Source organism: Miscanthus floridulus, chromosome 9 (assembly GCF_019320115.1).
Source record: "Miscanthus floridulus cultivar M001 chromosome 9, ASM1932011v1, whole genome shotgun sequence".
Taxonomy (NCBI): Eukaryota; Viridiplantae; Streptophyta; class Magnoliopsida; order Poales; family Poaceae; genus Miscanthus; species Miscanthus floridulus.
The window spans coordinates 9,742,599-9,760,183 of NC_089588.1; the positions used below are offsets into that span (position 1 = coordinate 9,742,599).

At 44.1% G+C, this 17,585-nt stretch overlaps 1 protein-coding gene across 2 annotated transcripts; it reads right to left on the reverse strand.

The window, feature by feature from the left end:
* Positions 1 to 5,301: 5,301 nt before the first annotated feature.
* LOC136481316 (xylan O-acetyltransferase 12-like) lies at positions 5,302 to 8,500 on the reverse strand. Of its 2 annotated transcripts, none has more exons than XM_066478678.1 (6): positions 8,085 to 8,500; positions 7,047 to 7,221; positions 6,754 to 6,962; positions 6,436 to 6,594; positions 5,982 to 6,345; positions 5,302 to 5,651 (listed from the first exon to the last, which is right to left on the reverse strand). In XM_066478678.1, exons 1-5 carry the CDS (start codon positions 8,429 to 8,431, stop codon positions 5,997 to 5,999), a joined length of 1,239 nt encoding a protein of 412 aa, XP_066334775.1. In that variant the 5' UTR covers positions 8,432 to 8,500; the 3' UTR covers positions 5,302 to 5,651; positions 5,982 to 5,996. The 2 variants fall into 2 exon arrangements, with proteins under 2 accessions (XP_066334775.1, XP_066334774.1); XM_066478677.1 differs by having other exon boundaries at positions 5,302 to 5,656.
* Between the last annotated feature and the right edge of the window lie 9,085 nt (positions 8,501 to 17,585).

A 17,585-nucleotide genomic window follows, 5' to 3' on the forward strand; every position in this document is an offset into this window, starting at 1 on the left:
AATTATATCGGTTAGCTGACGCGATTAATTTTAGAAAAGACTATTCACCCCCCCTCTAGTCCGCCATCTCGACCCTTCACATAGGTTGATAAGAGATTTGGAAGAATTGAGATTAACTTGGTTATGTGCCATGTGAGCGATTTTGCTTGAACAAGTGATGGTAGAATTGTATGAGAGGGATGAGATACAATGATTGGTTAAGTTAGCATAGGCTTAGTGCTTTGGAGAAGACTTAGTCAGAAAGAATTAGATGCTCCAATATGAGGAGAAAAGAGAGAAAGAGAGACCAGGCTACAAGATGAAAGTTTGGAGACCCACCAAGGTTTTTGGAACAAGGATCAAGGTGAATGGTTTCCAAGGATTGCACCATGGATTTGAGGTTATGGAAACTTGATCAAAGATCTTGAGAAATTTGATTTGGATCAAACCCTAGGCGCATTTAAAAACATTTAAACTCATTTTTCATTCAAAACACTATGCAAAGGCATGAAGTGCAACATATAATTAAATTGTATTCCAAAAATTTTAGAAACTCACATTTTTCCTCTATCTAAAATGTCAGCAACTTAACTATAATTGTGAAAATTTTAGAAACTATTAAAAATCTTTGGTTTATTTTAGTGTTTTCTAGTCACATCCCAAAACAAAAATTTTGGGCTGTGACACGTTAGTAGGACTAGCAAGACCTTGTCACTATATGAAACATACTCTGCTTGTGTTTTCTCTAGTAATACCCCCAAAATTGAACAATAGAAGACAAGGCTTACCGATGTTAGAACTAGAAGACCTTAGCAATCTCCTCTATGCCCTATTATCTAGCCTTGATTGTGAAGTTGGGTTAAGTTAGATTTGGTTATTCTCACACACGTTTCCTCATGTTCGATATAAAACTGGGTACTTCCGACGAAGTGCTACATCGGTATAATATTCGTGCGCTTGTGGATTATTCTGTGTGCATTAACGTATACCAACAGTGCGCTTCATCTTGAGCAACCCGCTGGGACCACCAGTCCCGGCCATCACCTCGCTTGCTCTTTGAAAGCTCGGCAGCACCGAGCTTGCCTCCATAGTCACCGCGCTGAAGGATGCACCGCCTTCGTCCTAAACCTTTCACTCAGGCTTGGGGACTTCAACTCTTGCCTGGCCGGTAGGACTTCCTGTCTGCCCAACGTACATCACCAAGCTAGGACCTCCTTTTGCCAGAGGAGGGGAGCCACAAACCCTTCGCGGGCACCCCTCGAGGATAATGTCGCCCTATCCTCTGGATCATCGTCTTCGCTCTCTGACATGTGGATATACTTTCGACACTGGTGGGGTGGGGACTCTCTAATGTTAATCCCACTTTTGTAGTGGGGTGGTGTCACCTACCTCTTCTTCTTCTTGGCAGTCGGTGCCTCGCGCATTGGCTCTTTGCTGCTGCACAGGACGCGTCGATCAGGGCTCAGGGCAACTTCCTGTCCATCTGACGAGCTGCTCGGCGTCCTCTGTGCATCGTTGCCTAGATCTCCGCCTCTGTTCTCTGATGCTTGTATCAGTCTTCACCATCTGGCCACATTCCATCCAGAACCTTAGAAATATACACCTTTCAGTCCTGTCAAGCAAATCAGCAAACAGGTGTTATGCATACGGCAATCAATGATGAATGAGACAAGCTTACTCAACTACAATTAACTCTAGAGGTGGGTTCATCACACCAAAGGCTCTCTAGGGGTGCCTCCTCTCTTAAGTCTTCTTGATGGTGAAAAACTTCGCCACTCGTCGATTGATTTCTTCATTGCTCAGCGTCTCGGGCACTTCTCGTACGAAGTCCTCCTATCGGTACTCGTACGTAGGGTGTGACCACTCTTTGCACGGCTAGATTCGGTGGCCGTTGAAGTTTTGCGTGCACTCAACCCATCGATGTCAACATGAGCAAGAAGGTCTAGAAGCTCCTCCACTTGCACCATTTCATCTTCGCTCGGCTTCATCGACCAGTTCGGATTTGATTTTGTCTCAGTGTCAATATCCTCCGTAAGCCCATGTTATACATTCTCGGTGTAGAACCACTTCAACTTCCACCCCTTGTTGGAGGTACTAAGTGGGACTGGTTTATACTCTGCCGCCTTCCTGTCCCGCAGCAGAAGATAAGTTGTGCCGACAACCTTAGCGCCAGCAAACAATTTAAGGTAGAAGAAATAGCGGAAAAGGTTGAAGTGTGACTCTATGCCTAGATAGGCCTCACACAAATTGATGAAAATGGCAAGGTGCAGGATGCTGTTGGGGTTGAGATAAACATAGGAGATCCCGTAGTATGGGAGCAGCTTGCACAGGAATGGATGCGCCAGAAGCCCAAATCCCCACCAATAAAAATCCTAAAAAATGACAACTTCGCCAGCATGAGGATTTGGTAAGTGCTCACCTTCCATAGGGCGCCACCTGACCGTCACCTTGTCCGGTAGGATCCCGTCCATCACCATCTCCTCCAAGTCCTGCTAGCTACTGCTTGACGCCACCCACTCCTTGCTGCGGGCATTCATCTTGCGTGACTTCTTGGATGGCGCCATTGCTTGGATCTAGATCTGGGGACTTGCTTTGCTCGCTCTACCTTCATGGCAAGCTAGGGCACTCAAGGTCAGGCATGGGCGGTGGCAACGTAAGAAGCAGTGGCGGTGATGGTATGATTCTAGGTCGCTCGAGGAAGAAGATGAGAAGAATGTGCAAAACCGCTCAAGTGAAATGGAATGCGCTGCAGGCTGAGTGAGCTTTGTATCGGTTCACCTCAGCCCTTTCATCTCCTAGGTTTCTAGGAAATCGTGCCACACCATGCCCACTCGCTCCTGCAACTGCTATGCCACACGCACACGTCTGCATGCAGTTAATGCGCGCCGCTCCTAATTCTCCGTAGACACCTTTATTGGGTTGTCTTATGGGCCATCACGTTTCTTTCAACTGGAAGATAAAACGGGCGGCTTGGTTTCACATGTTGCTCCGTTAATTGATGTGTTAATTGCGCCTTGGTGATTTTTTGGCTGTTACTCCGCGAAAGATTTTTCTCTGATTTGGTGGCATATTTTCAAGGCTTTTTCTTTGACCCTGCTACAAGATTCATCCCTCATCTTCTAGCAGGCTCGGGGACTAAGTGTGTACACTTCACCTCACGGTGAATGTACTAATTTTTTCGATCACTGGATTCTTCGGCAACGCCAGGGGCTGGTTGCTTTCTCAGCTACGCAGGGGACTGCATCTTTTTCTTTGATCCTGCTACAAGATTCATTCCTCATCTTCTAGCAGACTCGGAGACTACATTGTCTACAATACACCTTGCAGTGCACACACTGTTTCTTCTTCACGGTGTTTTTACTACATCAGGTCTATCGCCTAATGCCTCTGCTTTGTTCTGATGACCGCGTCATCAGATCCATTGCAATTGGCACTTAAGTGTGTAGACTTCACCAACCAAGATTTCTCAATTTTTTTTCTGATGAGCCCCTTACATCCTATTGGTGAGCCTAACTTGGCTAAGTACGAGGTCCATTGGCTGGTTACACTAGTCGGCATCCGTCCTTGCTGGTCAACAGACTAGTCAAACTGGTCGGCGTACTTTTTCACCGCCCAAGTCACTAGTTAACCTGGTTGGCTTCCTTTTTCGCCGTTCGTATCATCAGAGGAGTTGATCGGCTTCACGGCAAACTACTCGGACTTTATCAAGACGGCGCCACCAAATGGATATAAGGCTCCTGAAGATCGTGTAGAATCTGTTAGGATATGCTGAGTGTAATATTCCATGTACATATTATTTGTTACCTGATTAGTCGTAGACCTGATCGGCATGTAACCCTATCCCTCAGGCTATATAAGGCGGGTAGAGGATCCCCTCAAAACACACGCAATGATATACGATAGCCAATACAACCGATGGCACACAGGATTAAGGTATTACGTCAAGCTGACGACCTGAACTTGTCTAAATCTTGTGTCTTGTCACCATCTCGCTCCTGATCTCGCTCACCTCTACGACAAATCTACCATCATGGGTATACCCCTCAGTGGACTACCGAGCACATTTAGTCGACACTCCTCAAAATGTTAGCGAAGGCGTAGTCAATGACATCAAAGTCGGTGGCAAAACCCCTTGCTGAAATGTTGGAGGAAGCGGTGTTGTTGATTGCCAAAGTCTATGGTGAAGCCCCTCTCCGATGTGTTGGCGAAGGAGTACATGATGATGCCAAACTAGTTGGTGAAGCCCCACGCCGATAGGTTCGTGTAGGTGGAGTCGAGTTAGCCGAAGTCGGTGATGAAGCTGCTCACCGATAGGTTGGTGAAAGCATAGTTGACGACACTGAAGTAGGTGGCGAAGCCCCTCGCTGATAGGTTGGCGTAGGTGGTGTCAAATTAGCCGAAGTCGGTGGTGAAGCTGACCACCGGTATATTTGCAAAGGCGTTGGTGACGACAAAATCGGTGACGAGGCCCTTTTCCAAAAATGTTGGGTTGGTTGGTGTCGAGTTCACCAAAGTAAGTGGTGAAGCTCCTCACTGTATCCTGACCAAAGTCTCGAACAATGGGTCACCGAACTTTCAATAGCGAGGTAGGGAGCGAAAGCAAGAGTGAATGATGAAATTCTTGGAGAGAGTGCCCTAATGAGATTCAGTGCTTTAGTGCTCGTATGATCGCTTTGGTGTGTTATCTTGTTCTTTTTTATGGAGGTGAAATGGGCGAGAGAAAGCAAAGAGAGCCCCTCGGGTTTTTAGATTAGTTTGGCACCGACCCTATACCTTTTTGGGGCAAGGGGCCGAGGAGTCACAAAATGAGTCCCTCGGCATTTTTAGGTTACTTTGGTGTAAACCCCCGTACCTTTTAAGGCGGGTTGGCAAGAAGCGTTGAACTGGGCCCTTGGCGCTTTTACATTACTTCGGCGCCGACCCCGTATCTTTTGAGGCGATGGGTCAAGGAGTCACGAAATGAACCCCTCGACGCTTTTAGATTAGTTTGACGGCAACCCTATACCTTTTGTGGCGAAGGGATGAGGAGTTGAAATGAGCCCCTTGGTGCTTTTAGATTAGTTTGGCATTGACCCCATACCTTTTAAGACGAGGAGACGCGAAATGGGTCCCTAAGTGTTTTTAGATTAGCTTGGGGCAACCCCATACATTGAGGCAATGGACGAGGAGACGTCAAATGGGCCCCTAAGTGCTTTTAGATTAGTTTGGTGCTGACTCATAGTCGATGGCGAAGCCCCTCGCCGGGAGGTTGGCGAAATCCTAGTTGATGATGACAATGTTGATTGCAAAATTAATTAAAACAAAGTTTGTAAAAATAGATTCGTATTTTGCTTTTGTTGCATATAATGGCAATGCAAAGTTACTGAGCTCTATTAAATCATTTTGAGCATGGGTTGGTCAGCATCTGAGCTCTGAAACCCATTAAACTTGGGTCGTTGTCGGGCCACATCATCCAAGTGTTACTGACATGGGTTGGGCTGGCCTTCCAGCTAGTAGCCCGTAGACTGTAACTGCGGCGGCGCCGGCGAGGGTGTCCGTGTCCGGACGTCCGGTGGCCATGGCGGCGCGTTCCAGATCCAGGGTGGTCCTGCAAGCGGCGATGACGTCGTGCCCCCTCCGCGGGTGTTGTAGGCTGCTGCGTGCGGCGGGCCGGCGACAACTGGAACCTGTGGCTGACCTACACCCACCACTCAAATGTCAAATGTGCTTTTGTTGCCTGCCTGCCGCCTGCAGGTATGACTGAATTGAATTGAACTGAATGTCAGGGACATCGATGAGTCTAGGACAGTTAATCATTCTTAAGCTGTTCTTTGCCATGGCAAATTTCTTCGAAATTTACATAATCATGTCCCATTAGGTGATGCACAGACAGATCTTTGCTTTTTTCCTTTTTATCTGTCTCTACATGTAAATGTAATAGGTCCAACCATTCTCTGCACAACAGCATCCTAATATAAATGGAGTATGCCATCTGTACATTATATATAAGGGGTAAAACAAACCTGGCATTTTACACATCATTTGTGCACAAGATAGCCATATAAAAACTCATTCCAGACATCAGGAACTCCAGGGAGGCACCAATGCATGCAATCCGCGTAGCTGGCTGGGTCCGCAATTTGCTCTTTCGTTAGAGGAACAAATTGCTTCCTGAACACCGTCGGATGCCCGTCCTTCCGGTAGTCAGAAAGCTCTGTGACGTTCAGTATTTGAACATGTATGCCTTTCGGCTCCAATGTTCGGAAATAGGACTTGGCCGTGGCCATCAAGCTGTAGTCTGTAGTTGCAGCTTTGTATCCCGTTTTGTAGATCGGCTCTGTTTCGTTAAGGCATTTGTTCTTGTCATCTCCTCCCCAGTTGCTAGCCCTGAAAGTAACATATGTGAACACTGGATGTCATGGAGATGTTGGTATTGTACTATTTGTGTTGCAAATAATTCATGGGTATCTCTCTCACCAGGAATGTGTTGGTGACGATCCTGCAAAAAAGATCCTAGTCTTGTTCTTGTCAATATTCTCTCCAAGCCATTCAGTTAGTTTCTTGAGAGCTATCTTGAAACCATCGACCATTTCCATTTCGTCTAACTTTGCATCACCATCTTCAAATGAGCCATACCTGCACATACAAGTGTTAATTATTACCTATCCATGATTGCATTTGGTAACTATGTTAGTGCATTTTAAATTACCAGTTCTGGTGTCTTTTTTCTGATATGCAAAACTGACGGTGCAATACCTATGATCTATGATTACAAAGGATAGAAAATGTACTTACATGACCTTCATCCTCATGTCATCCTTCTGCTTCCTCCACCACATGTAAGAATTGAAGACAATGATGTCAGCGTCCCTCCAGACACTGGCATGCTTCTCAATTCTGTCTGCCCTTATGATCCGGTACTCCACCCGGTGGATAATGGGGTTGTCGCTGTTAGACTCCACCAGTAGTGGTGACCAGTAGAAATCTATTGTTGCATTGTATTCCTGAAAATGATTATATGTTTAAACAGGCTAACCAAATAAAATTGTTGGTTTTTGTATCCTGCAGATTTGTGAAGGTAATCATACCAATGCCTTAAAGGAGATGAGTGAGCCATTGAAGATGCGTATCTTGAGCCTGTCGTCAGGTATTGAGGCCTCCACCATGCACACGAGAGAGACCCATTGGTTCCTGTTGACTGAGTCACCCACAAACACCAATCTCTTGTTCCTCAGCTTTTCAAGCAGCTTGATGGCATCAAATCTGTTTTGAAAAGGTAAAATTCAGACAGCATATCAAAAATTCCATGCAAAGTTATGCTAAATATGGTCTCCTTGAGTCCTTTCTACTCTTACATACAGGCTTTTGAAATGGTACAGATGATAAAATAAAAGGTAGGATCTTTCACTGTCAATTAGTTGCCATGCACGTTTAATTAGTTTCTTGTTGGCCACCAGCTAACAACTCTAATGAGATCAGTTTTTCAATCTCAGTACTAGTTGTTTCATCCTTTTTTCTGTACTAGTACTATCCTGTGTTTTTATTCAGTTACAGATTATCTCAGCGTTTTTATGCTTCTATATATAAAACAAAATAGTCTGTCTACTATACAACCATGTGTTTTATGTAGTTTCAACACATGAATTTTTTTGCACCATAGGATTAAGATCCAACAGCCTCCACCCTTCTTCTACCTCCAGCCTCCAGTCTCCACAGATCACAGATCACATATCACAATTTTTTTTTATGGAAGTACAAATCACAGATCCGCTACCGCCGCCGCCACTGCCATGGCCGGCGCGGGCACGGGGAGGCGCGCTGGGCACGGGCGCGGGCGCCGCCGCCACCGCCACTGCCATGGCCGGCGTGGGAGCTCGCCGACCGTCGCCGGCACTGGTGGTTACCGGTGAGAAAGAGAGAGGGAGAGATATAAAAAAAATCCATGTATTTTTTTTATGCTAAAACACATGTGTGTTGTATAGCATTTCTGAAACAAAAACATTTACTACCCTTGGAAAATTCTTGACTGATACTGACAGAGCTTATTGCTCGAGAGCTGCACCTTTTGATATGCTGGAGTTTTTGGGCTTGAGCTAAAATACTTGGAAAATCTGTAATCATCATACCTTGGGAGGTCGCATCCATGAGGCTGCCATCTCCAGTGCTGGTACATGACATCCTTCCTGCCATACTTGTCACAGGCCACCTCGGGGAAGATGAAGGCGCACTTGAGCCCGTTGTACAATGGCCGGGACACATTGTCGTACACCCACCGCCCCCTCGACCAGTTGCACTCCTCGTTGCTAGCATCCCCCTCTTCAGTTGTCCCTCTGACTGCCATTTGCACTTGCTCTTCAAGGAGGAAGACGATGGAGCTGGCCAAGATGAAGAAAGCCACCAAGGAGGTCACGATGCTCCTCACTCCAACTGGAGCATGGAGCACCGTCATCTTGTGAGAGGCTTCTGATTTCATTCTTCCTTCAGAAAAAATGTGGTTCTTAGCTTGGCTCCCCTCTTTTATGGTGCACCTGTCTTCTCTGCGATGGGGACATCGCATTTGCACATGGCTAAGTGGCCCAAGTCTACTGCTAATCAAACAAACTGAACACTGACCCCTGGGCTAACCACATATGGGAGGTAACGTCTGCCTGCTTTGGTTCATCTGAACTTTTTGGTAAATAAGTATGAGAAGGTCCAGTTAGCCCAAAAAAGAAAAAAAAAGAACTGAGATAAATTCAATTTTCTAGATATCAGTTTACAGGTTGTTATACAGTCAATCTAAATTTTCAAAGTTACCTACACATTGATCCCATGCTTATTCAGTATGACCCACATGTCCTAAATTTGTTTGAAGAAAAAGCAAAAGGAGAAAAAGGTAGTCCAAGTGCCGGTTTCTGGTGCCGACAGTTCTGTCAATCCACCGTAGTATCACACCAAACATGGCAGAATGGATGCAAATAAATAAAGTAGTGAAATAGCTGGGTTTGTCACTTTGAAAAGACGGAGTTTTGTAAATTAAGCAAGGAAAAAAAGCTGCTGGCCAGCGAAAAGGAATCTTTTTTCATGTTTCTGGACTATAATTAACTAAACTTGAAGTCATTAAGCCGCTAATGTTAAACAAAGTTCAGAAATGTTCCAGGCTTTCCCAGTTCAAACTAGCAATAATGATATCTGTTGCCATTGGTCCTGATCTACTGTAACAATATTATGTATTTATGTCTTAGCAGTCCTAGCATAAGCATTACTCCTTGTAATAAAAAAAAACTATTCTATCTGGCTAGCAATGGTAAAATGATCAACATTTTTCCAATGGTCAACTTGGACCATCGAGGAATCAATGGGGTTTTAGCCACGTTTCATATTTTACTTCAGTTTTCTTAGTCATCCATCACATGTCGCGCGCTATTTTGCTTTAACAAGTATACAGACAACGTGCACTGATGACTCAGTCAGTACGAATAAATCATTTTGAAGGAGTGTTCCTTTTTCTTACAAAAATATGAGGCTCTGAATCCGATTTTGATAGACCAGGTGATCATTGGTGCCACTAGGTAGCACCTTTCTTTCAATCTTTCTTAGGCCAGAAGCTATGTTCAGATTTAATAACAATAATGCAAAGCAACGCAATTGGTGGTGGCACCAGGATTATTTAATGTGATGCTGGCACCAGGATTATCATCAATTCGGTCCAGTGTGCTGAATCTTAAGATGGCCCTACTGGGTGCTAAAAATATATAGTATCCTCTTACGCGTTATCTTATTTCAGCAAAGGACTGAATGAGCGCTGCCAGAGACCAAATAAAGGGTTAGGTGAAATTTTTTTGTGGTGATAGTTGCTTTGTTTGGTATCCTGTCCTAACCAGCGTGGGCTCTAATGAGAAGGCTTGGATGTTGAGCCTGCAGCTTGCAGTATATATATTTGCTGTTAACCTGATTCCATTTTGCCATATTTGCTGAGAAATTAAACTCCTTGTGGCAGGTGCAGCAGTAGATCTGAAAAGCATGGACGATGAGCGATGGCATTCAGCAGAGCACCTGGTTGCAAGGTTGGAGAATGGGTACAATATATGATTGCTGATGATGTGCAGTACATGAGGTGAGCGGGCCTTAGAAGGGTAGTAACATCATCAGAGTGTACTGTACACAGAGACAGACAGACAGGCAGATGGAGAGAGTAGTAGCTAGCCTATCAGTTGGTGGCCTGGGATTCCTGTTAGCTGATGGCCACATGCATGGTTCTCTTCCCTGAGGGACGGGATGAATCGGACTTGCTGTCCATCCAAGAAGAGGCTTCATGAAGATGCAGTACGAGTAGGAGCGTTGCAATCACATGATGCTGTCGTTGGCCTTGCAGCTAGCAGGTACGTTCGTTCTTGTCCTGGATAGATAGAATAGGATGGATAGAGAGGCATGTACGTACTGAAATAAAGATTCATTCGGTACATTTATTAAGCGTGTGAGATTATGTATATGTATATATGCATCATTAGTGGCTGCAAGGCACGTATTAGTTGAGCACTTTGTGTCGCTGCACTGAACGGCCGTTGATGAATTAATGCTGGTATGGTTGTCACCCAAAAAAAAAATGCTGGTATGGTATGCGTGGCCCATGGAGCACGGTGCTTTTTGGCTCTTTATTTGGTTGAAGAATGCATGGTGAATGCGATGTGATGTGGTATGTTTGAGGTTTATACAGGAGTCGTCCATTGGCATGGAATGAAATTGACATTTTACCGCGAATGGTAGATCTGTCATGGGTAAATATAGTACCATATGCATGCCATGCCTGCACGCGTGGACTTTTTTCACTGTTTCTGATTCTGTATATCTAGTAAAAAGAAGTCCCCACATAATTGGTTGGCGTTGGCCGGTGATTTTCATTCAATTTCCTCTCAAGTATATATGCGAGGAGCTATGATTTGCTGAGAGCCTGATATGAGATAATGAGGTGCTGGATTATTCATTCCCTCAGTTTTAAAAAATTATTCATTCCCTAGCTCGGCTGGGAGGAAGAGGAAGGGCAGCATCAGCGTGCACCCACAGCCACAGTGAACACTAAACACAGCACTGGCGGCGGTGCTGTGTGCTCTTCAAGTCAAAAGATGGACAAGACCACTGGGGAGGGGACCGACTACCTACAAGATTATGCAAGGATTCAGAGACAAGCAAGCAAAAAAAAATATAGTAGTAGTAGTGTCGTCTCCGACTGTCATGTCATGCCTCCCTCAACGATTTTTTTTTTATTTTTAACACTTTTTGTAAATTAATTTTAAATCTAACGTTGTTTAAATTTTTTTTTTCCAAAACTAACACTTTTGGCCGCGTCTATTTCCCTGGCGCGGCAAACGCCTGTGCCGCGCCATGGTGGCACGGCGAGAGGATTGACGTGACGACGATCGAGGCTCTGCTACATTGTTGGGAGGAGAGTATTGAAGAAAGGGGACAAAACCGCTGGATTTAGATCAAATGGTCAAAATTAATACAAACAAATAGAACATATAAAATAAAAAAAAACTAGATTATTTCTACGGAAGTCAAATTGGTAGATTTCAAAGAGGAACTAAATAAAACAAAAAGATTAGCCATATTATTTCTATGAAAGCCAAATTAGAAAATTTCAAAGGAAAACCAAATAAAACATACAGAAAAAATAAAAAAAAAAAGAGTACCCAGATATGGAAGACAAATTAAAAAAAGTTAAAGGAAAACCAAATAAAACATACAAAAAATAAAAAACAAAAAAAATAATCAGATAACTGTTAGAGAAATTCTGACCATTTTCATTTATAAATAGTCTATTTACACTAATTAAACACAAAATTTACACTAAAATAAAAATTATAAAATATGTCCTAATAAGATGTACTATGTTTCTATTAAAAGAATAAATCTACGAGCATACATAAAGGGCCAGGTGATGTGACGGGTAAGCATTCACTCAGCTGCACCGACACCTACACGGGTTAGCGTGCATGCTGGCCACCTGCACCTGTACTTCTTTTTTGGGGCCTTGTTTAGATGTCACCAAAATTCAAAGTTTTTTCACTCTCACTCCATCACATCAATTTTTAGCCGTTTGTATGGAGTATTAAATGTAGGTAAAAAAATAACTAATTACACAATTTAGTTGGAAATCACGAGATGAATCTTTTGAGCCTAGTTGGTTCACGATTGGACAATATTTGTCAAATAAGACGAAAGTTATACTATTCATCGAATTGAAATTTTTTCAGCATCTAAACGAGGCCTGGGATGGCCTGCACCTGCACCTATCACGTCATCATGCACCTGCACAGGCCACGCCCGATTACGGACAGGCCAAGTCCGACACGGCCGCGACCAGGCTCGCGGGCAGTACCTGCCTCTGCCGCGTCACATATCAGAGCGCGGCAGAGCCACGTCAAGATCGGTGGCGCGGTGGACCTGCCACATCATCGGTCAGCGGCTCGGTCGTCGCTACGTCAACTCTCTCGCCGCGCCACTATGCATAGCACGGCACATGCGTTTCGCCGCGTCAGGAAAATAGACGCGCCCAAAAATGTTAGTTTTGAAAAAAAACATAGATTTAAAATTAATTTACAAAAAATGTTAAAAATAAAAAAAATCCCCTCAACAACCCCTCACCAAACCGTATGCAGTGTTGTTAGTACGGCCGACCGGCAATCATTCATTCACATCTCTAGCTCACTCTTCCTCCCTTCTCTCTACTCCATCTCCACAGATGATGATAGAGCATGGCATTTCCAAGGTTGCCACTTCTGTAATCATCAGATAAGGTGCTAATTGCCGTTTTCGACAGACGTACAGCATGGCTGCGCAAACACTCCCATGTTATGCACCACTAATTTAATCGCGTAGTTTGCATTGGTTCCACAAATATAATACTAATTGCACTGTGGGCTGTGGCATTCAATCTTTCTTGCTAATCCCATCGACGGCATGTGTGGACAATGTAATGCTCCTTAATTAGATCCTAGCACTAGCATTCATTAGTAACGATATCCCCAGATATATTGCATATAGTTGCATTTCTTCTCTGCAAAGGGATACAAACTTCTTCCTCTACCTTAGCTTCTTATTACCCCAAAAAGAAGAGAGGCAACTTGTTCGTCCAAAACAAGTGTCCAAATATTGTTTACCAATACGATTAACCAAATGAACTGCTTGTTTAGTAGTTGCTTCTTTTTTTCTTCTTCTTTTGTGAAACTCAGACGGACTCATATATGAGGAGAGCAGCCCCGGCTCAGAGCTTGAAGAGACAACCAACCAAAGCAAGCTTTGCTGGGCTACATGCCTTTGTTCTCGGAAGGAGCTGCGGCCCGTTTCTTTTTCATCTTTCCACAAAATGAGGCCCACGTAGAACACTTCCTTGACTGGGTTATTTCTATTTTGTTTATTACAACTCAAAGTCAAATTAAAGTACGTGTCTGTTCCATCATGCCAGAACAAGACAAAGTGCGTTGCCGATGATCAATGATACATCCCTCTTGGTAAAGGTTCTATACACCATCAAATTTGATATGCAGTAATTAAGTTGTCAAAAAGTGATGTGCTTAGTAATTAAGGTGCGACCATGCTTCGGACACGAAAGGCCAAAATCAAACTCTAGTCTAATAAGTGTACAGTATATGCCAATGATTTACTGCTTATATTTAACTGTTAATTTGTTTGCCCTAGATTACCTCCTCACGTGTGCATGCACACCCAAGCCAACGAGTGCCAGACAATTAAACATGAAGTGTAGTAATCAAACTTAGCCTCCGTGAATCATTTAATTTTTTAGCTTTATTGTGACTATCATTTAATGTTTAGCTAAGAGATCCACCAAATCACTATACTTACAATTCATTTGTATTTGTGGATAAACAAACAAATTGGGTCCACCAAGACGCCAATGGTGATTTTTTTTTATTTTTAACACTTTTTTTAAACTATTTTTAATTCTAACACTTTTTTTCTCCAAAAGTAACACTTTTGGACGCGCCTGTTTGCATGGCGCGGCAAATTCACGCTGCCGCGCCATGCATGAAGGCGCGGCATGGGGCGGTCAACGGCCGCGGCGACCGCTGACGTGGCGGGGCCGACGTGCCGTGCATCATGGCGCGGCGACGCTTTACTTACCCGTTGCGGCGCTGGCTCCCTCCCTCTGTCTGTCTGCCCGACTCGAGGTGAGGCCGCTCACGGCGCCCGCGCCATTGCCTCCCGGCTCCCCCACGGCCGGCCGCCGACTTTCCCTCCCTTGTCGGCCCCCTATCTACCATCCCCGAAGCTCCTCCTCGGCCTTGTCAAGGTAATGAAGCTCCTCCTCGGCCTCCACGGTGGATCGAAGGATTTGAATGAGTAGTTAGGGTATGGAGGAAAATATGAGTTCGTTAGAACGTTGGATTGAAGGATTAGGATTAGGATTGCCAATGTTAAGGTTAATTGGTTAGTTAGAATTATGATTACCATGTATTCTAAGGTCAATTTTTATATGAATTTTGCTTGTTTGAGTTTGCATCTCAACTTTTATATGTGAATAAATATATGGACACACTGTTGATATACCAAATTTTATTTTTTAGTGACCAAAGTATAGTTTTTATATAGTTTGCATGTTTACATCTAAGATAGAGTTTGCACCAAAGTGTAGGTTATATTTTATTTGTTGTAATGCAAATGGTTCTCATTGATATTAATTTGTGATGTTTTGATTTTTGTTTGTTAAATTACAACTGTTTTGTTAGATGCAAGACATGTATCGGAAGGAGTTTTGACGAAAACGGGGTCGTCCTAGATAATTATACCCCAACGCGTCTAGCAAAGATGCCCCCGTCCCACCTGACATCCCTGTCTCTAACTGTGACAGTGGTTTCCCGGCCGACGTGTTTCAATCGAGACATCTAGACACAGCGGCGCGTTGCTTCTACACATGCAGTCGTTTTAATATAAGTAATTATTTCCACAATCTTTTTTTCTTCATTTGTGTAAGTAGGCTACTAATATTTTGTTAGAATCTTATTGTGTAGACTCATGAGAGGTACATTTTCTTTCAGTGGATCGACGGTGCAGACAAGTTTGACCCTAGGTACCTCATTTTCGACGATTGGTGTAGAGGGAGACATCCACGTGAGCACTTCGAGCGATGGGTTCCACCCCCCCCCCCACCCCCCCGCCAATGACGGCTAAGGAGAAGCACCTAGCCGCAGTTAGACGACTCGAGGAACCTCCTCTGTGCGAATACGGAGATCGAGCTATGATAAACCCTGAGAATATGTTGGAGTTTGTGTGTCCGAACAAGCACGAAGTAAGTGGAAAGTGTATCTGTTTAAATGTTTATCTCTATATACGTGCGTGTACTAATGTATTCTCTTGTAGCGTATGGATTTACGAAGTGTCATTTTAGTGAGTGGCTCCACGGTCCTAAGAATCAATGGCCGAAACCACCAAAGGCAAAGGAAAAGAAGAAAGAAAGGTTAATTTACAAAGCATCTCCGTTCATGTGCGAATGTGATGTTAAATCCAACTACGGTATAGTTCCTTTGGAGCTTGGAATAGGCCATTATTGCGGCCATATGGTTGACTATGATGAGGTTGGTTATTTTTGTGGTAAACATAAAATCGTATTTTGTTTCTTTTGCAATGACATATATGATATAATTTTTCATTTGAACAGAGCATTAGGAAATGCAGGTAGGAATGTTATGATGGTCAAGCTAAGTTCTTGGATGAACTGAAGGGGAGGCAAGTAATTGCATGGAAGAGGGGATATGGACCTGACTATATCAACATATTCGTTAAACAACACAAAAAGAAGATGTGTGAGTTTGCTAGACAGCACGGTATTCGTAACCCAATCGATGTTAGGCTTGACAAATGGGGGTTGGTGAGACGGAGAGCATTAGAGGAGAAGAGGGCAAGGAATAAGGTAAGGGAGGAGACAAGAGTACAGATGCAGGTCTTGAATTACCATGTTGTTGCATTGTGTGCTAGTGAGTGCTTGAAAGCCTTTTTATTTTCGTTGCCTGATTTTAAATGTAATATAATCGCGTTGCTAACTGGTTGCATTTTATACATGAAGGGATTGGATGCAGCGAGGACTGTGCCACAGAGGTGGCTCGCGCAAGGTATGAGGAAAAGAAGTTAGATGAGCACAGAACGTGAGCTGGTCGCACCGTCCAATCTCCGATTATGTTGGCCGATGATGGGGACGAGGATGAGGATGACACTGCTAGGTTAAGCGATCTCATCTTTCTAGTGGAGGCAGGCTTGTAGGCAGAGGAGGCTGAGAAAGACACTGGCAGACTTAGCGAGCTTATTGCTCAAGCAGATGCGGGCTTATAGGCGGAGGAGGACGTGTTCTTTTCTCAGGCCGCAGATGAAGCGGAGGCCACTTACTACAGGCGACAGACAGATCAGGGTAATACAGGTGAGCCTAGCCACATGAGCCAGATGGAGGAGGATGCGTTCTTGACTCAAGCCGTAGAGGCTATAGGTGAAGCGGAGGCAGCTTACTACAGGCGACAAGCAGATCAGGACAATGCAGGTGAGCCTAGCCACAGCAATGAGGTAGTGGTAGAGGACTGGTACTCGGACGATGAGTTGCTTACTCAGTATGTTTCAGACTGAGGATTGGTAGAGGTGTGGTAGAGGATTGGTACAGTTGTGCTAGTTTAATGCTTTAGATTTGATATTTGTATTGTAGTAGAACTTTCTCGGTGCTGCATTGTGTTTCATTTGAACTATTTATGTATTGTACCCTTGTAACAAAGACTGTCTAATTTTTGTAACGGACATTGTGTTATTTCATAAAGTTTTTGCCACAAAAAATGGTATTACAATGCTGCAATTTGCATGTATTTGTTATGTTCTCGGTATATAATGCTTTTGCTTTTGTCATTGTCACACATTCGGGTATTACTTTTGGGTCTTAGTTTGGTGCCCATCTTGTCCAAACATTATCTAGAAGACTGTACCAATCACTAATGACCTTGTGTCATGTCTATGCTCTGTTTTTTTTAAAAGATAAATAAAAAGTTGTTCTCACCATTGCGATCTTTCGAAACCCCCTAAATTATATGCATCCAAATCTTGCTGCTGCTAATGCGCTCAGAAGGGAGTCTGGCCAGCGCCCAGCATGGGTTTACCACGCCACCATCCATGGCGCGGCTAGGCTAACATGCTAGCTGCCATGACGTGGCAAGGCTAACGCGCCCCCAGCCATGGCGCGGTGGTCAAAGCAGCAGCAAATGGAACAAGGCACTTCTATTATGCTCTCACATGAGCCAAGTTATTTCGTCGTGTTAGTTTAACGAATAGGTCAGCAGGAAGGTTAAGTGCACGAGACAATTAATACACAAGTTCAGCAATCCTAACTTGTACACGTCCCAAGTTCATTGCAAGTTCGACAATACCCCTGTTCGACATAAGTTCAGCAAGTCATAACTACAACATAAGTTCATCAATACATAAGTTCGATATTACTTGACATACTACATGTTCCATCAGTATATGGGTGTTCGAGTACAAGCGCATCATGTCATCCTAAAGAACTCCAACGACCTAGGAGTATATGGGTATCGCGGACGTCGCTGCCTCTTCGGACGTGAAGGCAGCATGTTAGGGGTGAACCCAACGTCGGTACGATC